Source organism: Zingiber officinale, unplaced genomic scaffold (assembly GCF_018446385.1).
Source record: "Zingiber officinale cultivar Zhangliang unplaced genomic scaffold, Zo_v1.1 ctg136, whole genome shotgun sequence".
Taxonomy (NCBI): domain Eukaryota; kingdom Viridiplantae; phylum Streptophyta; class Magnoliopsida; order Zingiberales; family Zingiberaceae; genus Zingiber; species Zingiber officinale.
Window position 1 is genome coordinate 34,235 of NW_024589832.1, and position 27,969 is coordinate 62,203.

A 27,969-nucleotide genomic window follows, 5' to 3' on the forward strand; every position below is an offset into this window, starting at 1 on the left:
AATGAAAGAGACAAAGGAAATCGCTTAATATGTCGTTTTTCCAATTCCCCCATTTTAGCCAAGAAATCAATCATGATTTCATACTCGTCTCTCAACTTGCTCGATGAAAAATCATATACCATGTTTTTTATGCAAAACATGCTAAGCTCATTCTCAATTCTTAATATTTATTTTTTTTAGAAAAAAATATTGGAGTAATAAAAATTGACATAATTAAAAAATTAGTGAAAAGGAAAGAGATGAAATAAATGGCCTTATATTAATAGCTAAATCCCATTGTAAAATATGCTCGTATCGTTTTGATTTCATACCTTCATCGTCGTCTCCTGCCTTGTCCCTCTCTCTTTATATAAATCGTCGTCCCATATCTGTATCTCCACCAATCTGGAACGCCAAGGCTCAAGTGGAGAAGATGAACGCCAACAGAGACGAAAAGAGCGCGGAAAGGTCCTCGAGCTCGAGCTTTTAGGCAAGCTCGGAGCGATCAAGGCCGAGCCCGTTTCGCCAGAACCCGCGCCGAGAGTGTTCTCGTGCAAGTACTGCCCGAAGACGTACTCCAGCCCTCAGGCTCTCGGTGGCCATCAAAATGCTCACAGGCGCGAGCGAAATTTCGCCATGCGAGGCGCCGCCACGGAATTTCTGCAATACGCTGGCCGGAGACTCGACGTACCAGTGCGCTCCGTGATCCACATGCCGTACCTCGGTGCTCCGGCCACGTCCGCCGCTGCATGCAGGTGGGCTGTTGTACAGGCGCCACAACGGATATTTGCGGTCCAACTCTGCAGCGTGGAGAGAAGTGCCGGCACTTCCGGCGCCGGCTGTTAAGCTCGAAGTGGAGTCGATCGGGAGGCAATGGATAGGAGGGGAAGGCGGAGGATCATATTCGAACGCGAAGTCAGGAGACTCGTCCAACTTTATTGACTTGACACTTAGACTTTAGACGAGCCACAATTATGCATGTCCAGAGGATTAGGTGGACATATATTTCCCAAGATAAAACAGCAAGATCACGAGCACAATCGAGCACTAGTTGTCGTGATGATCTGAACTAGATCTGAAAATTATCACTATTTCTGTCGAGCAAAAGAAGTGCACAACAGCTTGCCAACAAGCATGCCACGTGACGGGCAGGCAAGCTGGCGACCTTCTTACGCGGATATATCATGTCCTGACCGATTTTATGAGCAATGGGGTTCACAAAAAGACCCCTCGGGTTGATGTCATCCGGGCCTTGGATTCTCACCCCCTTTGTTCCGAATCAGCCGAAAAGCTTCACTTTCTTTGTGGGACTGAAACCCACTCGTCGTGTTTCCATTCAATTTTTTTCCAACAATCCCTCACATGAATGGAAATAAGGATGTGTGATAGTCATCGACAATTGAGTCGAGTATAGGATAGGTAGGTGTTATCCTTTGAACATTCCCTTGTAAACTCTGTTTTCTCACTGGTGTCCTTGAACTGTTCGGTCGTTGGTGTAAGCATGGACAGAGTTTTACCCACGACTCTCCCTGATATAGCTCAAGTCTTATGAGTGTGTTCGTTCTTGGCCATGAACATGTCTGGTTCTGTGAAAAGTTCTAAGAATTGTGCCCATTAGACAACTATTCTCAACTCGAATTATCACTGTTGACTATGTGAAGTCAAAGGATAACCTAGCGGATCCGTTAAACAAGGGGTTAAATTGAGAGTTAGTTGCAAGCTCATCACAGGGAATGAGCTTGATGCCGTAGTCAGCGATCAGTGCAGAGGACACCCAACTTATGCTGATTGGAGATCCCAAGAACTAGGTTCAAAGGGACACATAATCTGCACTGACTAGACACATTGTGGGGGGTTGCCCAATAAAATAGTGACCAGACCAGGGTAAGCCGATAGACTTTTAATGATCAAGAAGAGTAAATGACAACTCTTGAGGGATCACCTATGTGACAAAGAAGTAAGGCCGCTTCGAAGAGAAATGGAGGCACGTGTTAGCATACCTTTTAGGTCGCACGCATCAGTGTGTATTAGGTCAAGTGGTTCATTACTTCTTTCGATATGTTGAAAGGATGACCTTGTCATTTTCACTTCAACACAAATCTCACACTTGTGTTTTGGGTCAAGGTGGAATGTAGGTATGCTTTGCATGTTTATTAATCTACGCAATACATCGTAGTTAACATGTCTACTCTACCATGCCACAAACAATCACTATTTCTGTCGAGCAAAAGAAGTGCACAACAAAAGAGAAGGAAACATGGGGATTCAAGGAGGAAGAGAAGCACATGCTCACTTGTACTCTTCTCACACAAAGCTCACTGAAGATTTCTCACACACACAGATCACTTGAGTTTTTCTATCTTGCTTCATTCCTCTCAACGGTCTTATATAGACCTCTGTTCTGCTTGCAAGCACAACAAGCAAGCCACGTTGTGGCTTGTATGCTTTTTCGGATCTAGTTCAGATCGTCACGACAACCAGTGCTCGGTTGTGCTCATGATCTTGCCGTTTTATCTTGGGAAACAGACGTCCACCTAATCCTCTGAGCACCGCGGAGGGGCCGAATCTATTTTAAGGAGACAGCGCTCTGCTGGACTCGGCATCCACTTTGAGTTCGTGTTGCAGCTCTCGACATCCTGTCAGCAACTCTCAGCAGCAACGTGGCGCTGCTCGACAACTCACGGTGTCCGCGACTCACCTACTCGGCGAGTGGCTCGACTCGCTAGAGTCGACAGTTTGAGATTATCTGCTCAAACATACTTGATTGTAAGTCCTTGTGACTCTGGTACGCACTCAGAAGCGTGGAAAAGAGCTTCTGAGATGATCACACAGATTATAACGGGTTTACTCCCAAGTTGTGGAGCAGCTCTTTGTTGCAGCACACATGTCTGGTGGCTCCAGTATCGATCCACCATTGCCGAGGATTGGAACCTATTAGGTTCACCTCAAAGATCACGGCGCGGAGATTCATATCCTGTTCTCCTGCCAGGTTGGCCTCAGATTTTTCTTCTTTAGCCTTTTACAGATCGAAGAAGTCATTGGAGACAAATTGTTCATGGGGAACTCAGTAACCTCGGACGTCATGGGCCAAGGAAAGGTGGTGCTAAAGATGACCTCGAGCAAGGATCTCACTCTGAACAATGTGCTGTATGTTCTGGAGATTCGAAAGAATCTAGTATCCGGATCACTGTTAAGCAAGCATGGCTTTCGCATTGTCTTTGAGTCAGACAGAGTTGTACTGTCCAAGAATGGAGTGTTTATAGGAAGGGGCTATATATCTGGTGGATTGTTTAAGCTCAATGTAATGGCCATTAGGCCCAAAATAAATAAAAATGAAAGTTCTTCCACTTATATGCTTGAGTCTTCGTGTTTGTGGCATGGTAGACTAGGATATGTTAACTACAATGTATTGCGTAGATTAATAAACATGCAAAGCATACTTACATTCCACCTTGACCCAAAACACAAGTGTGAGATTTGTGTTGAAGCGAAAATGACAAGGTCATCCTTTCAACATATTGAAAGAAGTAATGAACCACTTGACCTAATACACACTGATGTGTGCGACCTAAAAGGTACGCCAACACGTGGTGGTAATAAATATTTCAGCACTTTTGTAGATGATAACACAAAATACTGTTATATGTATCTTCTCAAAAGCAAGGATGAAGTTATAGAGAAATTTGCTCTCTATAAAAATGAGGTTGAAAACCAGCGTAATAGAAAGATTAAGGTGGTTCGAAATGACCGAGGTGGTGAATATGTATCACTATTCGCTGAGTTGTGTGCTGAACATGAGATCAGACACGAAACAACAGCTCCTTATACTCCTCAGCAAAATGAAGTTGCTGAGTGAAAGAATCGAACTCTAAAGGAGATGATGAATGCTCTTCTATTAAGCTCTGGACTGCCAGAGTTCATGTGGGGGGAAGCTGTGTTAACGGTCGTCCTACAAATATTCACGAATATGGGAGTGTCTTGCCAAAGTGTTGGTGCCTGATCCGAAAAGAATTAAGATAGGACCAAAGACTATTGATTGCATATTCATTGACTATGCACAAAAGAGCACTGCGTATAGATTTTGTGTGTATAAGTCACACATACCGGAGATATACAATAACTCGATAATCGAATCGAGAAATGCCTCGTTCTTCGAGCATGTGTTTCCGTATAAGACCCGGGAGGAAGCTAGCTCCTCAAACTGGGCAACCGAAACACCAGGCGAAGAAGAAGATGATGATGACGAGAAACCCGTGGAGGTTGAGCCTAGACGGAGCAAAAGAGCTCGGGTAGAAAAATCCTATGGATCAGATTTTATCACATTCATGTTGGAGTGTGAGCCCCGAAGTTACTCAGAAGTTGTAGGCTCTTTTGATGGACCTCACTAGAAAGAGGCAATTGCCTCTGAGATAGAATCTATCTTGCAAAAACACACTTGGGAACTTGTGGATCTTCCTCCGGGAAGTAAACCACTAGGGTGTAAGTGGATCTTCAAGAAGAAAATAAAATCAGATGACACAATTGATAAATACAAGGCCAGATTGGTAATCAAAGGATACCGACAACGAGAATACCTTAATTACTTCGATACATACTCTCCGGTATCTAGAATAATTTCCATTCGAGTATTGTTGGCTATCGCTGATCAGAAGGAGTGTGTTCACCTCATCTACACCCTTAACAACCTTGGGAGTTTCCTCGGTCAAGATACGTGTCGGACCTAGCGTGGTTAAGTAGAAGAACATCTTCTACTGCCACCGCTTGAAATTCACTCCTGTGAATTTTTTTGGCTTTTCCCCATGATTGATTGGCACATTCCCAATGGGGCGAACATGTTGAGCTTGTTGCATCTCAACATTTTCTGCCGCCATGGTAACAGAACGAATCTGTTTTAAGTTTTGTTGGGAGTAAACCCGTTACAATCTGTGTGATTGTCTCAGAAACTCTTTTCCACGCTTCTGAGTGCGTACCAGAGTCACAAGGACTTACAATCAAGTAGGTTTGAGCAGATAATCTCAAACTGTCGACTCTAGCGAGCCGAGCCACGCGCCGAGTAGGTGAGTCGCGGACACAGTGAGTTGTCGAGCGGCGCCACGTTGCTGCTGAGAGTTGCTGACAGGATGTCGAGAGCTGCAACACAAACTCAGAGTGGATGCCGAGTCCAGCAGAGCGTTGTCTCCTTAAAATAGATTCGACCCCTCCGCGGTGCTCAGAGGATTAGGTGGACGTCTGTTTCCCAGGATAAAACGGCAAGATCACGAGCACAATCGAGCATTGGTTGTTGTGACGATCTGAACTAGATCCGAAAACTATCACTATTTCTGTCGAGCAAAAGAAGTGCACAACAGAAGGGAAGGAAACATGAGGATTCAAGGAGGAAGAGAAGCACGTGCTCACTTGTGCTCTTCTCACACAAAGATCACTTGAGTTTTTCTATCTTGCTTCATTTTCTCAATGGTCTTATATAGACCTCTGTTCTGCTTGCAAGCACAACAAACAAGCCACATTGTGGCTTGCATGCTTGCCAACGAGCAAGCCACATTGTGGCTTGCATGCTTGCCAATGAGCAAGCCACAACGTGGCTTGCATACAAGGTTGCCAACAAGCATGCCACGTGCCGTGTAGGCAAGTTGGCGACCTTCTTACTATTGGGACCAAATATGGAGCTAGAGGGAGGGGGAGGGGTGAATAGCTCGTCGCGTGCTCGTGGTCGGCGTTGCTTGTTTCTTCAAGGATGTGCAGCGGAAAATACAGAAACAAAACTACACAAAGCTAACAAGGAGGGTTTACTTGGTATCCACCTCACAAGAGGTGACTAATCCAAGAATCCACACCCACTCACGCACCCTCCACTAAGAAATCACTCATTTTCGATAACTACCAAAGACGGAGAAGTCCTACAAGCTCACAGTACAAGAAGAAAGAAAGGAAAACAAATACAAACAATAGCTTACAGGTTTTACAACTGAAAACCCTAACCCTAGCTTTCTTCTTCAGCTGTAGATCCGCCTCTTGACTTGAAAAACCTCCAAGAACCTTCAAGAACTGGCGATCTGAACTTTGTGGAGAAGCTCTGGGAGCACACTGAAGATCTGAGATGAATTGGTGAAGTTCTACCGAAAGAATCGAACGCCTGCAGCTAAATACGATGCCAACGGTCGAATCCCGATCGATTGGATTGCTCGCAATCGATCGGGGAGGCTTTGGATCGATCGGCTGATCGATTCAGAGCACCTCTGTGCTCTAGAAAAAATGCCTGGATCGATCGGCTGATCGATCCAGGGCTTATCGCGCGATGTCGCACCTCCCAATCGATCCACTGATCGATTGGGGGCTCTGGATCGATCGACCGATCGATCCAGAGGTGTTCTGTTTGTGCGATGCTTCTCCCCAATCGATCCACTGATCGATTGGGAGGAGCTTTGTCGCGAGGACTCACCTGATCGATTGGCCGATCGATTTGGCATGATCCAATCTATCGGTTGATCGATCCAGATCTTGGTTTTTGCCCAAAACCAAGTCCAAAGCCCCCTAAACCAATATCTAGTCAACCATGACTTGTTGGTACATAAAACTTAGCATCCAGTCACCCTTGACTAGCTAGGACTCTCTCACCAAATGTCTGGTCAATCCCTTTGACCTACTTGGACTTTTCTCCTCTTGCCAAGTATCCGGTCAATCCTTTTGACCTACTTGGACTTTTCTTCCTCGTGCCAAGTATCCGGTGAATCCCTTTGACCTACTTGGACTTCCACCAGATGTCTGGTCAACCCTGACCCATCTGGATTTCCCTTGCCTGACTTCACTCACCAGAACTTTCACCTAGTTTCACTCACTAGGATTTCCATTTGCCTAGCTTCACTCACTAGGACTTTCCAACTGCCTGGCTTCACTCACCAGGATATTTACCTAGCTTCACTCATTAGGATTTTCCAACTGCCTAGCTTCACTCATTAGGACTTTCCAACTGCCTGACTTCACTCACCAGGATTTTCCAATCAAGTATCCAGTCAACCTTGACCTACTTGACTCTTCTACACAATCTCCCCACATGAACAACTGCACCTGCAATCTCCATGTGTTGTTTACATGTATTGTCAAACCATCAAAACATAAACATTAAGACTCGAGCTTGACCCAATTCAAGCTCAGTCAAACTAGGTCAACCTTGACCTGGGGAATATTGCACCAACACTTACGTGGATATATCATGTCCTGATCGATTTTATGAGCAATGGGATTCAAAAAAAGACCTCTCGGGTTGATGTCATCCGGGCCCTGGATTCTCACCCCCTTTGTTCCGAAACAGCCGGAAAACTTCACTTTCTTTGTAGGATTGAAACACACACGTCGTGTTTCCATTCAATTTTTTTCCAACATATAATCCCCTCCTGTACCACGATAGAATATCTATATTATCATCGGATTATCATTTTTTTTCTTATAACAAATATAATTCCCCTCGTTCGGATATATTATTAGTGAAATTAAAATTAATATTAAGAATAATCTTAACCTCGAAGAAAAGCATTTAATATTCTCTAATGGAAAAATCATATATTGTCATAATAAACTCGGACACACATTATATCTAATTAATTCAATTCAGATGTATTTCCTTAATAAATACATATAAGTACAAGAATCTAAACTTGCTCGATGAAAAATCATATACTATTTTTTCAACATGCTAAGCTTACGTGGCATTCTTAATTCTTGATATTTATTTTTTTAGAAAAAAATATTGGAGTAATAAAAATTGACATAATTAAAAAATTATTTAAAGGAAAGAGACAAGGGAAAGTCCATTGTAAGATATGTGTCCTCCATTTAAGTTAACAAATCAATCATGATTTCATACCTAAGAGATCGGATTCAATTCATAGTCGTCTCCTGCCTTGTCTCTCGCTCTTTATATAATCGTCGTCCCAAATCTGTATCTCCACCAATCTGGAACGCCAAGGCTCAGGAGGAGAAGATGAACGCCAACAGAGACGAAACAGAGCGCGAAAAGGTCCTCGAGCTCGACCTTTTAGTCAAGCTCGGAGCGATCAAGGCCGAGCCCGCTACGCCAGAACCCGCGCCGAGAGTGTTCTCGTGCAACTACTGCCTGAGGACGTTCTCTAGCCCTCAGGCTCTCGGTGGCCATCAGAACGCTCACAGGCGTGAGCGAAACCAGCCGAGAGTGTTCTCGTGCAATTACTGCCCGAAGACGTACCCCAGCCCTCAGGCTCTAGGTGGGCATCAGAATGCTCACAGGCGCGAGCGAAACCTCGCCATGCGAGGCGCCGCCGCGGAATTTCTGCAGTACGCTGGCCGGAGTCGCGACGTACCAGTGCGCTCCGTGATCCACATGCCGTACCTCGGTGCTCCGGCCGAGTCCGCCACTGCAGGTGGGCTGTTGTACAGGCCCCACAACGGATATTTGCGGTCCAACCCTGCAGCGTGGAGAGAAGTGCCGGCACTTCCGGCGCCGGCTGTTAAGCTCGAAGTGGAGTCGATCGGGAGGCAATGGATAGGAGGGGAAGGCGGAGGATCATATTCGAACGCGAAGCCAGGAGACTCGTCCAACTTTATTGACTTGACACTTAGACTTTAGACGAGCCACAATTATGCATGTCTGCTTTTCTAATGGTTCTTGGATTTTAGATTCGTCGTTGGCTGTCTATGCTTTTCTATGGGTTCTTGTTCTAATTTCTCGCTATTTTTACTGAAATAAATCTGATTTGTATAATAAATAAGATTTATAGTTACATAAATCCTTGGCGATAGTTTTAGATTGGGCCAAGACAAACTACCGCGACTACGTCACTAATACGGATAGCTATGACTCTTTTTATGATATTTCTATTTATTATTTTAGAAATTTATAATTCTTCCATTTAATGTAGATCTAGCAATATTTAAGATGTTTAGTTTTGATAGATATGTTGGAGCATACACTACAACAAAAATCACTTTTCGCAGCGCGCTATTAACAGCGTACATTAAAAGCATGCCGTTAATAGTATTATTAACGGCGTGCATGTTGATGTGTGCTGTTAATAGTATGAACTTTGAAATAAAAAAAGGTATTAACAGCGCGCATTAAAAGCACGCCGTCAATAATATATTATTAACAGCATGCATGTTAATGTATGATGCGAATAGTTAATAATAATAACAAAACGTAGTAAATAAAAAAACATGATTAAAATTTAATAGTTAGTTTGGAAATAATAAAGAAAAAGTAATAAAAAAATAAAGTTATATTAAACAAAATTAAATTAAAAAAAATACATGAAACAAAACGTAACTTAATTGGTTAAAAAAGTTGTTGTAACTTGGTTAAAAAAGTCAACAAATCTTTCGAATAAAATTAACAGCCAAACATTATAACTTGGTTAAATAAAGAGTAGATTATGCTAAATAAAAAAAAAACGCACAAAGCCTAAAAACGCCCGAAGCCTAAAAAACGCCCGAAGCCTAAAAAACGCTCGAAGCCTTCGCCGCCGAAGCCTTCACCGCAACCTCTCCGCAATAGTTCTGCCTCTCTTCACTACCGTCGCCGTCGCCGTCGCCGTCGCCGGACTCCTCTCTACCTCTCGGCACTCACCGCCACCAGCCGTAGGAATCCTCTCCGGCCGCACGACTCCACCCCGCCTCTCCGCACTCGCCGTCGCTGCAAGACGTTCTTCCATCTCTCCGTACCATAGGACCACAGCAAGAGTAAGCAAGCCCTTTGATAGCCACTCCACACTCTACATCAAGCCAAAAGCTCAAAGCAAAGGTAACCCTAATCTCTATGTCCCTAAACTTATTTGGGCGGCACTCTACAGCAAGTAGTTTTATTCATAAATTGGAGCTCGAGTGTATTTATATATTTTACGATTTTGTGTTCATTCTACTTACATTGAAGATTTTAATCTTGCATGTTCATATTGCCAGCACTACATTGTTCTATCAATTTTTTTCTTTGATCCCCATTCCTGTTTGACCTATTTATATTGTGGACCAGTCCCAGTTCATGAGTTTTCATGCCACTCTGGTCATGTATGCTAGAATTTAGTAGTTACATTTAATGCACATCTAGTTTTAGTCTGTATCATATGTGTTTCCAGGATTTAGTTTCACCTCCAAGCAAATTACATTATGTGATTCTGTTTGTCTGCTGTCTAATGTACCTGCTAAACTTTTGGGTTTCATATTTTAGACTATTTCTTTTCATACTTCCTAGAGCTGATCTCTATGTAATTTATTGCACTTTTATTAGTCGACAAATCTTTGACTTGTGATCTTCTGGAATATTATTGCCTGTCCTTTTTAGATATATATGTGATCTTCTAGGTTTATTAGTCAACAAATTGCATTATGTGATTTGCCGGACCAGTGGTATGAGTTTTTTTTTTTTGGACTTATATTGAGAGAGATGTATTTCTTTGGTAGCCAAGAATGTTAGCTACTTCCTCCTTTCTTTCCTCTTATTTTTCTTAGAAATTATTTTGGAGTATAGTGTCTCAAATTGTTACTATTATTTTTCTTTTAAATTCTTTCCACAGCATAGATTAATTCTGATTTAATAGAATTGGTTAGGGATGATCAATTCTATAGAGTGCAGTGGAGGAGTTGGATTAATAATTACAATTTCGCATCCTCTTTTTGTGAGCGATTTATATAAAAGATTTTTTAGTTTCGATTGCTTAATGCTTCGATTTGTCTTACAATATTTGCGCTCCAAGAGTCATGCCTTTCTTCTTTATAAAATGATCAAGTATTTTACTAGTTTTAATTTACAAGCATGTTATCGATGGTATAATTCAACACCTCCCATTTTCTTATCTTGATGGTATAATTTAACACCTTCCATTTTCTTATCTTGATTTGGAATACGCTAATTAGATTAGAATTAACTGATCTTGTGTGTTACATGCATATATTAATACAATTCTATTAATTATGCTACCCTTGCTCTACATGAAATCCACATTATTTAGTTCTCACCATTGATATATTTTGTTTGATCTTTTGACACGAGTATATCATTAGAGACAATGATTGATACGTGTAACAAGAATGAATGAATGGATATAAAAATAATGATTAAATATATTAAACTAAAAAAGAAAAAAAACAAATTATCAGTCTTTAAAGTGTGTGAATAATACTTTGACATGGCTAGTAAATACTACTATGACACATGATATTTATTTGTTTAAAATATTATGATGTAGGAATCAATTTTTTATATTTAATTTTTTTATTTATTATGTGGTGTTTTCTTATACATATATTTTGATAAAATCTCATAATTATTTCATATAAATGAAAAAGGTTTATTCACGAGATGGATAAGGAATGGATGCATCTGCCTTCAAGGCTTGTACCCGAGTATGAAGAAGGGGTAAAAAAATTTATTGCACAAGCTAGGAACTATGCAAAAACACGTGAAGTAATTTTATGTCCTTGCAAGCGTTGTAAAAATAAAAAGTATATGAAATTTGACCAAGTGTATGACCACTTAATTATTAAGGGGTTTGATCCTACTTACACTACTTGGGTCTTCCATGGGGAAACTTATAACTCACAATCTCAAGATGAAGGTAGTTCAAAAGGAGTTCAAAAAGAGGATGAATGTAGAGAGGCATATCACTTATATAAGGATGTTTTGGTGCCAGAAGAAATGGTTGGACACACTATGTCTGGGGAAAAAGATTATGAGTTTGATGATTTATTAAAAGATGCAGAAACACCTCTCTTTCCTGGTTGTACAGCTTATACAAAGTTGTCGGCAGTCGTCACACTATATAATTACAAGTCTACTAATGGTCACACCGACAATAGTTTCAATGAGCTCCTTAAGATCTTAGGTGACATGCTTCCAGAAAACAATACACTTCCAGAAACTGTTTACACAATGAGAAAATTATTAAAACCATTTGATTTAGGATACGAGAAAATTCATGCTTGCCCAAATGATTGTTGTCTATTTAGAAAAGAGTTTAAAGATTTGGACTCATGTCCGAAGTGTGGTTCCTCAAGATGGAAGATAGACAAAGTCACCACCAAAGTTTCTAAAGGAGTTCCTGAGAAGGTCCTACGATATTTTCCAGTGATACCAAGATTCAAAAGGATGTTTAAATCAAAAGAAAAGGCTGAAGAGTTGATTTGGCACTCGAACCACAAAAGTCAAGATCATATGATGCGTCATCCAGTTGATTCAGTGGCTTGGCATACAATAGATCATAAGTGGCCAGATTTTGCATCAGATCCTAGAAATCTCCGCCTTGGTCTTGCGACAGATGGATTCAATCCTTTTGGTGACCTTAGTTCCAGATATAGTTGTTGGCCAGTTATTTTGGTCAATTATAACCTTCCTCCATTGATGTGCATGACAAAGGAAAATCTTATGCTGACATTACTGATTCCAGGTCCAAAGCAACCGGGAAATGATATAGATGTATACTTGGAACCCCTTGTGGAGGATTTAAAGGAGTTGTGGGACACAGGTGTGGAGGCATATGATGCATTTAGCAAGTCAATATTCAACCTGAAGGTTATTTTGATGTGGACAATCAATGATTTTCCAGTTTACGGAAATCTAGCTGGATGTGCCACAAAAGGAAAATTTGGTTGCCCAATATGTGGTGAAGACACATGTTCTATGTGGCTTAAATATAGTAGAAAGTTTGCATACTTAGGCCACAGGAGATTTCTTTCTCCTAATCATCCATTTCGTCAGAAAAAAAAGTGGTTTAATGGGGAAAAGGAGAGTAAAGGGAAACCTAGACTTTTGAATGGGTTAGAAATTATCAATGTATTGAAAGATATTGAAAATGACTGGGGTAAAAAGAAAAAGGGTGAGACTGTCAACACTTTGAGGAAAAAGAGGAAGAAACATGAGAGTTCAAAAGTGGTACAAAAACCAGTTCAAAGGTGGAAGAAAAAGTCAATTTTTTTCAATCTACCATATTGGAGTGTAAGTTATTTTTCACTGTATTCATTAGCTTTTACAATTTGTTATTTTTTGTTCCTAAATTATGTTCTAATATTCTGAACTAACTATAAATCATGTTGATGTTTACCTTTAGGGCCTCTTACTACGTCATAACTTAGATGTGATGCATGTTGAAAAGAATGTTTGCGAGAATATCATAGGCACATTGTTAAACTTGAAGACAAAATCCAAAGATGGTGTGAATGCTCGCAAAGATTTGGTACACTTAAAAATTAGACAAGAATTACATCCTCAAGAAAAAGGAGAAAATAAATATCATTTGCCCGCTGCACCATACACATTATCTAGAAAAGAAATGGATGTGTTTTGCTCTAGGTTGAAGAAAATAAAGTTACCCGATGGATATAGTTCAAATATTGATAACTGTGTTTTTGTAGAAGATCATAATATTATTGGGCTGAAATCTCATGATTGTCATATTCTAATGCAACAATTGCTATCAGTAGCATTGAGAAATCTTCTACCGAAAGGTCCACGTAATGCTATATTTATGTTGGGTGCATTTTACAATGAATTATGTCAAAGAGTATTAGACCGGAACCGTTTAGAACAACTCGAGGAGAATATTGCTGAAATTCTATGCATGTTGGAAAGGTATTTTCCACCTGCTTTCTTTACCATCTCGGTTCACTTAACAATTCATTTAGCAAGAGAGGCTCGTTTGTGTGGACCAGTCCAATTCCGTTGGATGTATCCATTTGAAAGGTAATAAATTATTATTATTATTTTTGATAATTTTAATATTATAAAATAATTTATATTTTATTAAACACTTCTTTCATTTGAATTTTGCTTTGTGATTTAGATTTATGAAAACACTAAAAGGGTATGTGAAGAACCGGGCAAGACCAGAAGGATGCATAGCTGAGTGTTACCGCGCAGAAGAACGAATGATATTTTGTAGTGCTTATATAAAAAAGGCTTATAGTATTGGTGTTCGTTCTAATAGGAATGATGATTTGGAAGATGGATTATTAGAAGGTCGCCCAATTTCTAAAGGGAAAGAAAAGATTTTAGAGGACCACGTGTTGCAAGCTGCACATCGATATATATTATTCAATAGTGCAGAAGTTGAACCTTACTTACAGTGAGTGTAGTTAATTTCATATTGTTAGTCTTGATCTATTACATTTCTTATGTATTCTAACATCTCCTTTCAATGATTTTAAATAGGATGCACATTGACGAGCTTAAACAAACAAATCATCGTTTCTCAAGTAATGAAACATTGTTACAAAAGAAACATATGGAAACATTTGCCGAATGGTTATCAAAACAGGTTTCTGTTAACTCTTCAGGTCGAATTCAATGGCTAGCACATGGTCCTAGAAAGCACGTTACATCTTATACAGGATATATTGTAAATGGATATCGGTTCCACACAATTGATGTTAGAAGGTCGACACAAGATAGTGGTGTTTCAATTGAAGTCGATACTATTTATCAATCTAATACTAATGACAATTCACATACAGTAGGAAGATTATCATACTATGGAGTTATTCGAGATATTATTTTGCTAGATTACTATTCTTTTAAAGTGCCTGTTTTTAGATGTGATTGGGCCAATCCTGGAACTGGTATCAAAATTGAAGATGGTTTTACACTGGTCAACTTACATCAAGGACTAAAAACTTTTGAAAGTGATCCTTTCATTTTAGCATCACAAGCAAAGCAAGTATTCTATTCTAGGGATAATGATGAATCAAATTGGTATGTGTTGCTAAAAGCGCCGCCTCGAGGTATTCATAACATGAACGTGCTTGAAGAAGATGCTTATACGTCATCAACACCTCTTGATGTATCCCAACTTGAGATTAACATTACTGAGAAAGAACCGTACTCAAGGAATGAGTGTGAGGGAATTGATGTGATTGAGACATGATGGACATTTTCAACTATATATTTTATAGTTATTTATTTTGATTGATACATGTTCTTATCAATAATTGCATAACTCTTTATTTAGTGTTTCAATATATTTGTCTGCTTATTTATTTTCAGCAATGCATCATGTCATATTATATATTTGACCAGGTCATTACATAGCTTTCAAAGGATGAGTAAAATGGTTAAAAAACGTGGCAAAGGATCTGTAGCTGAAATTCAGGTGATATTGTATTATATTTTAAATCTTGGTTTATTTTACTAAAGACATTTCAATATCTCTTTTTGCTATTTAACAGGAAAATATAACTAATAAGTTATCGAGAATGGACTCTAACAATTTAGCCAATTCATCAGAAGATTTGCATGGTAAAGAACCAATTGCTGATGAGAAAATTGATAAGAAAAAAGGACGAGGTGCGTCAAAGTTGAAAATGGTTAGTGGCCAAGACAAGTGCAAAGAGCTGGAGTGTAATGAGTTTGGTCAGCCGATTGGAGATAATTCAGTGAAGTACGCTTCTTTCCTAGGTTGCATGATAAAGGAATTTGTGCCATATACATTAGATGGATGGAGTGATATTGATGAAGAAGTGAAAGATAGGATGTGGAGTTGCCTTCAGGTAATATATTTAGTTACTTAATTTTTCATTTCCATTTTTATAACAAAATGTAGACATATTTTTGTGTTATTAAATGTGCAGATGACTTATAAAGTTGAGGATTGGGAAAAGAAAACAATTTTTCAAATTTGTTGGAGCATATATGATTATATGATTGTAGATTTATACATAAACATGTAATACTAATGCAAATCAAGAAGTGAAGGAACTCAAAAATATTTAAATATTTAATTAATTTTTCTCATACATGAAGAAAAATGCAGAACAAGTTGTTGATTAACTTAATAATACTCGATCAAATAAAGATAAAATTTGTTGCCTTCAAATTTATTGAAATAATTGAATTTGGAATATGGTAATACTACACCACTAATAGGGATAGCTATGGGTCTTTTTTATGATATTTCTATTTATTATTTTAGAAATTTATAATTCTTCCATTTTGTAAATATAGCAATTTTTAAGATGTTTAGTTTTTAAGATATTTAGTTTCGGTAATAGGTGGGAGCATATGATTGTAGATTTGTACATAAACATGCAATACTAATGCAAATCAAGAAGCGAAGGAACTCAAAAATATTTAAATATTTAATTAATTTTTCTCGTACATGAAGAAAAATGCTTTGAGGAACAAACGAGGGGTTTGTCGATTGACTTAATAATATTCGATCAAATAAAGGTAAAATTTGTTGCCTTCAAATTTAGTAGTATAGTATTACTATGGTGGGAGTATATATGATGCTCACGAGATCGATAAGGCAAAGTTAATATTGTATGATCGGTGCATGTGAAAGGGGAATGAATCACGTGTCTTTAAAAAATTTTAACTTTTTGAATTAAAGTGCAATGAAAAAATAGACTAAGTAAGAAAGAACGAAAGAAAAAGAACACCAATATTTTTTTGTTACTTGATTCGGAGTCCTTGTCGACTCCTACTCTAAGATCCACGATCTCTCGGACCGTATCGATCGGTAATCTACCAAAAAACTCTTCTAGAACTGTTGGAAGAGTTAAACGAGTACAGAAATAAAGAATAGTGTAACAATCTACACGGTCTTTTGAATAATAACAATGTAACTAACTTTAATTAAAATTTACCAACACTGGATTGTTGAAATTTAGAGCTCGTGTGTTGATGTCGGTCTGTCATCAACGGTTGGATATCTTGGAGCAGTAGCGCAGCGACAGTACAGCGTTCGGAGTAGCAGAAGAATTGTAGTAACTTGAAAATGAATTGTATTATTCTGGTGGTCAAACAACCCTTTTAAGGAATGTTGAGGTTGCCTCTAGCCTTTTCAGAGGCATCTTCAGCTACAAAAATTATTCCTCAAGTTTCCAGGTGCTCCGAGGTGCCTCTAATGCAGTTCGAGGCGACACCAGTGCACTCCAAGGCGCCTCCCCACCGTGAGAACTTTATCCTCAAATTTCATCCATGCAAGGGTGCCTCCACGTCACTCCGAGACGCCTCCTTGACCTTTCAAGGCGCCTCAGATACTGTTCATGAAAGGCTAATTTTTGCACACTAACTCCTACAATGTATGTTATCCCAAATTGATGGTTCTCGTAAAACCTAAACCGCATGAATTCTAGACAATCAAAGTAAAAATTTGAATAGGAAAACAAGAACATATGAGCATGGATTTTCGTTTCATCGAGAATACGACATAAGAAAATAAATAATGTAATTACAAAGAACTTGAATGCAGCGGAATTGTCATGGTTCTTCGTGCAAAGCTCGTCGATCCAATAATCCTGCGGAACAAGAAGAGGAGAAGAAGGTTGGCCTTCCGGAGGAGTTAGGGTTGACGGCGCCAGATTCTCTTCGTCAATGGGGAACGAAGAAACGTCTCAAGATTACCCTAATTATTTGGGGACCAACCCATTATATAGTGCACATTTATTATCAGCCCATAGATGATAATAGATGCGGGACTATAGGTTCTACACATATGAGATCCACATCCAATTGCCCGAAATCCACTAGACATAAGTTAGATCACTTTAAAGGGTTTGGATCGTATTCACGTGTACAACTTACAAATAAACCCACCAAATAGGGATAATTATATCCAACACAAATAACAAAAAAATAACCTATAAAACAGAGTTAACACCATAAAATAAAATGACTATTAATTAGATTCTATCTTCCTGAGACTAGGATCTAGTTATGGTTTCATCTTAGACTTCTAAAATGGATCTAAGCCGGACCAACACCTAAAGTCCTTAATTGGGACTCGTCCTCACTAGATCACTCTCCTTCAGTGACTCGCCTCACTGATCATGGGAAATACCTATGGACTAAAAAGGAGCAAACTAATTTCGTAGCAAATGACAAAACAAAATTCTATCTGCTAACTGTTCTTCCTCCCCAAGAAGTAAACAGAATCGGTAGCTATGACTTGTTTAAAGAACTCTAGAAAAAATATCTAGAATTACACGAAGGAACCTCGGAGGTGAAACTAGCAAAATGAGACTTGCTCCGTAACCAAATAATCAATATTTGACTTGAAGAATCAAAAACGGTTGCTCATCTACACGGAAGAATCAAGGAGTTAATCATTGGATTAACGAATCTCAGAGAAACGGTAACTAATCGAGACTCACAAGGGTATGCTTGAAATGTGTTCCCGAGAACACCGGAATAGACGTCTATAGTAGATTCCTATTATATCTCCAAGGACCTCAAAGTAAGTACACTAGAAAATCTTTTTTTACTTTCAAATTATACGAGTCTCAGTGTATATGACAAAGAAAGGGACTAAATTAGAACCTAGCACTCCAAGCTCAAAAGAGCGGACCAGATTCAGACTCATCGAAGACGAAGCAGCTTTCATGGTAAGAAAATTTTCTAAGTTTTTTAATCTAATAAATTTAACAAATCGCAGGCTAAGAAGTTTGTTCCGAGAAAATAAAAATAAGATGCTATAACTGTCAAGAAGAAGGACACATCAAGGATGACTACCCGAAACCAAAAAAGAAAGAGAAAAAGAAAGGGCAAAGTAAACCAAAGCACAAAATCTAAAGACAATGTGGGACGAGTAATCATCAGAGTCCAAACTGGAAGAGTATGCCGGACTAGCATGACGAGTCACCAAGATGAGAGTATCGATAAAGGGGAAGCTACATCTGAGGAAAGTAGTAGAGAAGGGGGAGTATACAACTTCGAGTTTGATATGGTAAGTGAAGTACACCTTCTACCTCCTGATCAACTCTATTATAAAAAGCATTAATCTCTAAATCTTTATATAAGCTAAAATTTAAGAATAATAAATTAAAAAGGAAAATATTGATTTGAAAATAAAAGTAGCTAATGTATGTCCATTACAATTATTTGATAAAATCAAAAATTAAAAATTAAAAGAAGAAATAGAATTACTCAAACAAAATTCTTCATGCTTAAATACCTCTCGAAATTCAAATGTTAGATATAGTATTAGGCTTAATTAGTATTTACGATTTCACAAAAACAAAATTGCACAAATAGCTAGAACTTATATTCCTAAAAATTATTTGATAAATCTAATAAGTAAAATTTATATTGGATTCTCAAATCATACTTAGTATAATTTAAATTAATCTTATGCATGCTTTAAAATTTAATGTGTTTTTTCTTCTCATTGTTTAAACAAATTAATTATTTATCATTCTTACTATTAATATTTCGAGTTAAAATTTTTTACAATGCTATCTGATGATTTGATCTATTAACAGAGAATTATTTCAAAATATTTAACTGTTATATGATTTGTTTTGAATTTTTTAATGAAATTCATACTATTAAAATTAAAAAATGTTTCACAGATCTATTTTTAAAAAATGTATTTTTCAATGATAAACATTATATTATCTGTAACATGAAACTTTTTGAAATTTTATAACGGTTATATTATTTCTTTATGAATTTTTCAATGAAAAACATATTTTTAAATTAAAAAACTTTATTTGATTTATTTTTGATTTTTTTTTTTATTATATGTTCCCTATCACAAGAAATTTTTTCGAGATTTTCCAATCATTATCATCTGAATTATTTTAAATATTTTATAGAAAATAATATTTTTATTATTAAAACTGATTAAGACTTTATTCATGTAAAATTTAATTTTTCTGAAGATAAACATCATATCTTATATGTTCACAAAAATTAAAATGACTTTTCAAAGTCTAAAACCATTTTTTAATCAAAATATATATTTCTATCTCAAAATATGTATTTTTATGCTCAAAATTATTAATTTATTCATGAACATTTTTGCATTGATCAGAAACCCATCTTTGACCGCGATAGCAATTTTCATGATTTTTCAAAAAGTTAAAGTAATTTTTAAAATTAATTTTACAAAATCTAAGACTTAATTCTTCAAAATTTCTCTGTAAAATAATTTTAATGACAATACAAAAATATAGAAATTTTGGTATAGAACACCCATGAAAACTTTTCTGATATTTTTTTTATTTATTTTTTCCCTATTCTTTTTTTTTTTTTTTTTTTGATGTGATCAAAAGAAGGAAAATACATGGATGCTAAGTTTAAGGGGAGGTTTTATTGCTTTTCATTGTATTAATTTTAGTACATTTCATATTTGTAATAACATGATATATCTATTGCAATTTTAATTAGAATACTTTATTTTAACTCTAACTTAACTCGGGTTGATGCATATTAAAACGGGAGAGATTCTAAATATCCCAAGTTAATTTGTATGTGATCCACTTGTTGGATCGAGACACCTTCCTTACGCATGGAAGGCGTCTTTCATGGCTATGGAAGACGCCTTCAACTAGACTGGTTCGAGCCATTGTAGTGGATAAAACTTTATCCAGCGGTGCCACATCTCGCCTTCAGCCCTATGGAAGGCGCCTTAAGCCTGCGGATAAGTTTTCAAGAACTATAAAAAGACCATTGGACCTAGGAAAGACGTAACAATTTGAGTATTTATTTCCTATCAATAGTCTGAGCTTTCACTGTGCGTAAGAGGCTTCTCCGCCTTCACCGAAGAAGATTCTTAGTGAGCTTTCATCTGCCTTGAATTAACAACCACCCGGTTGTAATCAAGTAAATTCTGAGTGTCTTTCTTTTAGTTTTGTATTGTTTATTTTTATATTATTGCTGCTAATCTAAGTTGAAAGTTGAGAAAGGTGTTTTGTTTTAGTGTTTCAGGCAACTCAACCCTCTCCAGCCGGCCTACCCGATCCTTCAAGTGGTATCAAAGTCAAACAGCTTCAGGAGGACTAACCGTCGAACGAAACACACGAAATGGCCGGATCAAGCATTCACCCACCAAAGCTCGATGGGGAGTTCGCCAACTGGTAAAAGAAGATGGAGGTATTTTTCGAAATTGATTTCGATTTATTTTTAATAATGGAGTTTGGTTTTGTAGCAACCAAAGGTAAAGAAAAATACCACTGGACAAAAAAGCAGTGTGACGATTTTACGTCAAATGGTAAAGCTGAATTTCATCTTTTAAGCGTACTATCGGTTGAAGATCTCGACAAAATCGACGACTACCAAAGTGCAAAAGAACTTTGGGAAAGGTTATTGAAGCTCCATGAAGAACCAAAAGAAGTCGAATCCAACTCCTCGATGAACACCAAGTCATCATCAGAAGAATCTGAAACCGAGGAAATCGTCAGAACGACTCTAATAGCTGAGTACCTACCAGAAGACAAAGCAAGCTTGTCTGAAATGAGCATCGATGAAGGGGGAGCGTCAACAAAAAGAAAACAGCAGTTCAAGGGAGCTAGGGACAATGAGATTGACAAGGTAAGTCAGGTATGATCTCTTCCACCTGATAAGTTGTTTAAATTTGTTAAATTATTAACTAAAGACTATTGTAAACTTAAAAAAGAAAACAAATAATTAAAAATAATTTTGGTCAAATCTTGTCTGTTAGAAGATTTTGAAAAATTAGAAATTGAAAATGATAAATTAAGGACACAAGTAGAAAACTTAGAAAATCATATATGTTTAACTATTAAAGCTCAAAATTTTAAAAGACTAAGCTGATATCTTAGATTTCACAGGGGTCAAATTAGAAACATTCTCAAAAGTTATGTGCCCCCAAAATTCTTGATTAATCCTATAGGAAGAAACTTATACTGGATTCCAAAAAACTTGCATAAATTAAAGTAAAATTGGACTTAGAGCTTTCAGAAAAGTTAAATGTTTAAATTCTTTAAGAGGCTTTGTCTAGAAGTGATTGATGATCCAATAACCAAGAAAACCTAGTGCCTCGACACAGTCTAGAAGTCAATTACTGAATTAAATATTTAATTGACAAATTGTAAGATTGTGAAATTAAGATAATATTTTTAATCTTTGTCAATTGTTTAAAAATTTCATTACTTATATTTTTTTTAACAAAAAATTTAAAGTTTCTAAAAATACTGACATTGCTATTTTTTTAACAAAATTATTTTTAAAGTTTGTCAAAAATTTTAAAATTATTTTCAAAATTATGTCAAAAACTTGATAAGTTCTTTTAATTTTTTTCTGAAAAATTTACCCTTAGATTTTTTTTTTGTACTCCAATTTTTTATGTGATCAAAGGGGGAGAAGGAAAGATTAAGTCTGGGGGAAAGTAGTTCAATTTAAATTTTAAATTTTAAATTAAAATTAAAAATATTTTTACACTTTATTACATAATTATAATTTTATTATCTTTAGTTGGTATTGCAATTTTATTATCTTTACTTTATGGTTAGTTTACCCTAACTTAACTTAGGTTGCTCACATAAAAAAAGAGGAAGATTGTCGGAACCTCAAGGTTGTTTTTGGTGTGATAAACCAATTTAGGTTAGGTTCTGTTATATTTTGATCCTTGCGTCTAAGTGTGCGGGAGCTTAGGAGCACAAAAAGTCGAACAGAAGATGCAGTTAGCGAGAAGGACGACACGGGAGAGAGATGACGGACTCAATGCATCTGAGGGGTGAGGTGCTGCAGAAGAGTACACGGGTGGATGAGAAGGATGTGCGCGGCGGCTTGAGGAACGAGAAGCCGGGAAGGAAGGCTGTTCAAGGAGAAGGCCGAAATTAGGTTCGGGTGAGCCATATTTCGGTTGGCCGAAATCACTCAAGTGGAAGAGCGAGAGGAAAAAGAAAATAAGCTGAAGCCTTTTGCTGGAAGGCACCTTCACTGTGCATGGAAGGTGCCTTCAAGCCTTCATAAGGAAGGCGCCTTCAACTCATTATGGAAGATGCCTTCCATGGCTATGAAAGGCGCTTTCGACCAGGCTGGTTTGAGCCATTCAAGTGGATAAAACTTTATCCACTGGCGCCTCACTGGAGGTACCTTCCAGTCCTATGGAAGGCGCCTTCAGCCTACGGATAAGTTTTTCCAGGGGCTATAAAAAAACCCCTGGACCTAGGAAAGACGTAACAACTTGAGTATTCATTTCCTAACAATAGTCTGAGTGTGTAAGAGGTTTGTCCGCCTTCACCGAAGAAGATTCTTAGTGAACTATCATTTAGCTTGGATTAACAACCACCTCAGTTGTAACCAAGTAAATTCTGAGTCTCTTTCTTTTAGTTTCATATTGTTTATTTTTATGCTATTGTTGTTAATCTAAGTTGAAAGTCAAGAAAGGTGCTTTTGTTTTAGTGTTTCAGGCATCTCAGCCCTCTCTAGCCGGCCTACCTGGTCCTTCAAATTTAACATAAAAGATATAGGTTTAGCTGATATGATTCTACGAATCAAGATTCTTAGAACAACAAAAGGACTTATTTTTAGTCGGTCTTATTACATAGACAAACTTCTTGAATAATTACGAAGAGTGATATTGCATTAACACAAACACCGATAGATACTTGTCAACATCTATCAAAGAATTGAGGAGAAAGTATCTCTTAGATAGATTACTCACGAGTGATTGAAAATTTGATATACCTGATCAGTTGTACACGACCAGACTTAGCCTATGCAGTAACTAAACTGAGTGGAGACATGAGTAATCCTGGTGTTGAGCATTAGAAAGGGATAACAAGAGTATTGAGATATTTAAGTAATACTCGTGAATATAGACTACACTATATGAGATATGTGAATGAAGGATACAGCGATGTAAATTGGATATTTGAAATAAAAGACTCAAAGTCTACTAGTGGATATGTATTCACTTTAGGAAGTAAAGTTATTTCATGAAAATCTTCTAAGCAAACAATAATAACCAGATCCATGATGGAATTTGAGTTTGTAGTTTTTGACAAATGTAGTTAGGGCACGTGTAACACCCCACCCTCCTCACTACTAGACTGTGAGGGCGGAGCGCTACTGGACTACTAACTTTACTTAACTATCCTTGTTCACATGTTGATAGAAATTCCTAAAACTCTCGGAGAACTCAAAACATACAATTAACTAGCAGCGGAAGACTAAATGACTCATCTAATACATTCTTAATAAATGACAATCTTAATAAATTCTTATACTAGGTCCCAAGGCTTTTATAGTCCAGGCATCACACATCCATCCGCACCTCCTTGTCGCCTTCCTTTGCTATAACTTTTCCTTTCCTTTATCTGCAGTAAGAGGAAATGCAACTATAAGCAAAATTTGCTTAATAAGCGCTATCTAACTCACAAAAACACGAATATGCATGTATACAGAAATCTAAAACTGAATGCTCAAAAGGAAATCTACTGATGCTCATCTACTAGTGAATAAACAAACATACTGAAGTGCGAAACAAGTAAAGCTACTCATGCTCTTCTAATATCAAGGAACAGTAAGCTAATCTAAATAACATGCTAGCATAAAAGGGAACTAAACTTGCTGATTCTGAAACAAAGTGAAACTTAATTCATTTGTTCTAAGCTTATTCTTTTATACTTTTATACTTATATGAAACTTATTTCTTTTGTTCAAAAACTTATACTTATAATACTTCAAAATAATAATCAACTTCTTCTTGGGCCCGGCAACTGTACTTGCTATGCGCGCATCCCTAACTAGACCCGAGATAGTTGGTCCCGAATCTAGTAGGGTTACTAGGTTATCTAAACCTAGGGACCGACTATGGGAGCCCAGCCCAAGGACTACTGAGAGTCCTGCATACTAGGTTATCTAAACCTAGGGACCGACTATGGGAGCCCAGCCCAAGGACTACTGAGAGTCCTGCATACTAGGTTATCTAAACCTAGGGACCGACTATGGGAGCCCAGCCCAAGGACTACTGAGAGTCCTGCATACTAGGTTATCTAAACCTAGGGACCGACTATGGGAGCCCAGCCCAAGGACTACTGAGAGTCCTGCATACTAGGTTATCTAAACCTAGGGACTGACTATGGGAGCCCAGCCCAAGAACTACTGAGAGTCCAGTACAGTGCCACTGATAAAAGTAAACTACTTGTTATCTTTTAATACTTCTAATATATAATGCCTCGGCATTTTAACGAGCACCTTGTGTGGCAAAATCCCTAAAGTCTTGACTTTGGGATCTACTTAAGGCCTTGGCCTTTTTCTTTCTTTTCTTTATCTTTCTTATATTTGTTAATACCTCTAATAAAAGAATGCTTCTTTAAAAACTGAAATGTTTAAACAAATTCTAACTTTGAAATGCATAAACAAAAATCTGCATACTATGCTAATCAAAATTCTGCATACTATACTAATCAAGATTCTGCATTCTATGCTACACTATTTCTGCATACTATGCAAACATAAATTCTGCACTATAATACTTAACCAAACTGCACTATAATCTTTTTCTTTAAAAACTGCACTAAAAGTTCCACAAAAAATCTGTACTATAAATTCCACCAAAAATCTTCACTACAAGTTCCACCAAAAATCTGCACTATAAACTTTAAAGAAATCTACACCATAAGTTCTTAAGAAATCTGCACTACAAGCTCTAAAGAAATCTGCATTTTAAGCCCTAAGAAATCTACACTACAAGCTTAATTAAATTCTGCACTATAGGCTTAATTAAAATCTGCACTATAAGCTTACATAAAAATCTGCATTATAATCTTAATTAAAATCTGCACTATAAGCCTATATAAAAATCTGCACTATAAGCTTAATTAAAATCTGCACTATAGGCTTAATTAAAATCTGCACTATAAGCTTAATTAAAATCTGCACTATAAGCTTAATTAAAATCTGCACTATAGGCTTAATTAAAATCTGCACTATAAGCTTATATAAAAATCTGCATATGAGCTTAATTAAAAATCTGCACTATAAGCGCTCCTCATGCTTCGAATTTAAGAAGAACAAAGGTCCGAAACTACTCCTACTGTAGGTGAGAAGCACTTACCTTTCTTCTTAGACTCACAACCGAACAAAAAGAGCTTCTAGGACCTTGGCCGGCTGCCGGAGATGATGCCCTTACTCCCTTTCGTTTTCTGCCCGAGCTCTGCCATCGTACACAGAAGAGAAGGAGAGAATGGTTTAAGTCACGGGAAAAAAAAGAGCATCAACTTATCCCTTTTTATAACTTAATATTTCTGTTAACTCCTTAAATAAATTCGCTATCTTTTCTAAACAGACAAATCCAACATCAACTTATCCCTTTTATAATCCAATATTCTGTTAATTATCTTAAATAAATTCGCTACTTTTTCTAAACAAACAAATCCAACATCAACTTATCCCTATTTATAATATTCTGTTAACTATCTTAAATAAATTCGCTACCTTTTCTAAACAAACAAATCCAAGATCAACTTATCCCTTTTATAATCCAATATTCTGTTAACTATCTTAAATAAATTCGCTACCTTTTTTAAACAGAAAAATCTGTTTGCACACCTGGTTAGCTCTGTTTTGACCAAGTCAAAGTTCGTGGGTTCAATTCTCGGCTTGGACATTTTTAGTCGAAACTTCCTTCGTTTAGTAAAAATACCAAACGACCTTCAAAAATTACATAAAAATACTCTAAAAATTTCTAAAAATCCCTAGAATATTTCTATAGCATTTTTAAATATTTTTAAATTACTTTTAGGACTCTAATTGAGGAAATTTGGGGTGTTACAGCACGATCCTTCTCCTTCGAATCCCGTACCATCCTATTGTGTTGCTTGAGCAGATCTTGACCAAACTTGTTAGTTGTTCTTTTTTCATCTCCCATTCTATGAATACTGATTCAATCGGCTTACCACTTTTGCTTTTCTTGAATAGGTGTGATAGACTATTATTTTTTTGGTTGGAGGGAGGTGTGGACCCGAGATGATTGGGTATAAGTCGAAGTGCCTGAAGGTGTTTTGATAACCCATAGAGGATTCACCACTCATAGTGAGGAGACGTGTATCATATGACCACTCATTAGGATTATTATTCAAAGATTTTAGCCAAAGCATCATATGTTAAGAGTATGAGACTGTTGTACACATGTATGAGTAATTTGAATCTATAGAACGAGGAAGTATTACTTGAGCTAGGTATAATATAGTAAGCTTAGTAGGGACAAACATATAGACCATATCCTGAAAGTATTTTTAAACATTTTTTCAAAAATTTTAAACTTTTACCGATTAAGTCAATTTCATCATTTCATGAATTTTTTTTTACATCTTTAGATATTTCTGCTTCACTAGAAAAAAAAAATCAAATTATTTTTTTTTAACAATTAAACATAATTCTAAATTATTATTTTTTGAAATAGAAGATTAATTAGTAGAGATAGAATATTTTTAAAAATTATATCTAAAATATGTTAGCATACTAATAATTCTTGTTAAGTATCCCTAAAAATGTAAAATACGACACCTAAATAAAACCTTAAGAAATTTTTAGAAATTTTCGTAAAATTTTTCGGAGCTTGTATGACGAATTTATGGGGTGAAATTATGGGCTAAGCGGTAGCCTCTTGGGAAAACCTAATTAGTGGGAGTTGATTGTGGAAATCAACTTAGAATTTAATAATTTAAACCTATATATATATATATATATATATATATATATATATATATATATATATATATATATATATATATATAAATTCTTTTTCCCTTTCTCTTCCCCGTTGCCTTTCCTCGACACTATCAAACTCATCTCTTCTCCTCACCTTCTCGTCGTTCTCCCCAATCGACGTGCCGTAACCGTGATGTTTCTCCTCCCTCACGCATAAAGCAGAGTACGCGGAGCCTGCGTCGGCAGTGTTGCATGCTCCGCCTATCAAAGTCATCTCTTCTCCTCACCTTCTCGTCGTTCTCCCCAACCGACGTGCCGTAACCGCGATGTTTCTCCTCCCTCACGCATAAAGCAGAGTACGCGGAGCCTGCGTCGGCTCAGTTGCATGCTCCGCCACCGGCTCCGCTACATTCTCCGCCGGCGGCTCCGCTACATGCTCCGTCGTCGTTTTTGCCTCCACAGCAGGCTCCGCCTATGCTTATGCCTCCGCAGCAAACACTTTGACTACTTTTACCTCCTTTAATGCTTATGCCTCCGCAACAAACACTTCAGCTGTTTTTACCTCGGACGCAGGCTCCTCACAAAATACCTTACAATCCAAGATGGATTAAAGGACATAAATACTTTTCTTT

The 27,969-nt window shown here is 37.2% G+C and overlaps 3 protein-coding genes across 3 annotated transcripts; all 3 read left to right on the forward strand.

Moving 5' to 3' along the window:
- Positions 1-7,828: 7,828 nt before the first annotated feature.
- On the forward strand, positions 7,829-8,578 carry LOC122036297 (zinc finger protein GIS3-like). Its single transcript, XM_042595578.1, has one exon. The coding sequence runs from the start codon at positions 7,829-7,831 to the stop codon at positions 8,576-8,578; it is 750 nt and encodes a 249-aa protein (XP_042451512.1).
- A 1,026-nt stretch (positions 8,579-9,604) lies between these two features.
- LOC122036299 lies at positions 9,605-27,948 on the forward strand. Its single transcript, XM_042595581.1, has 5 exons — positions 9,605-9,748; positions 15,011-15,083; positions 15,160-15,480; positions 15,562-15,656; positions 27,693-27,948. The coding sequence occupies exons 2-5, from the start codon at positions 15,033-15,035 to the stop codon at positions 27,946-27,948; spliced, it is 723 nt and encodes a 240-aa protein (XP_042451515.1). The 5' UTR covers positions 9,605-9,748; positions 15,011-15,032.
- Positions 11,303-14,858, forward strand: LOC122036298. Its single transcript, XM_042595579.1, has 6 exons — positions 11,303-11,863; positions 11,984-12,934; positions 13,047-13,567; positions 13,779-14,060; positions 14,147-14,616; positions 14,704-14,858. The coding sequence occupies exons 1-6, from the start codon at positions 11,303-11,305 to the stop codon at positions 14,856-14,858; spliced, it is 2,940 nt and encodes a 979-aa protein (XP_042451513.1).
- Positions 27,949-27,969: the final 21 nt, after the last annotated feature.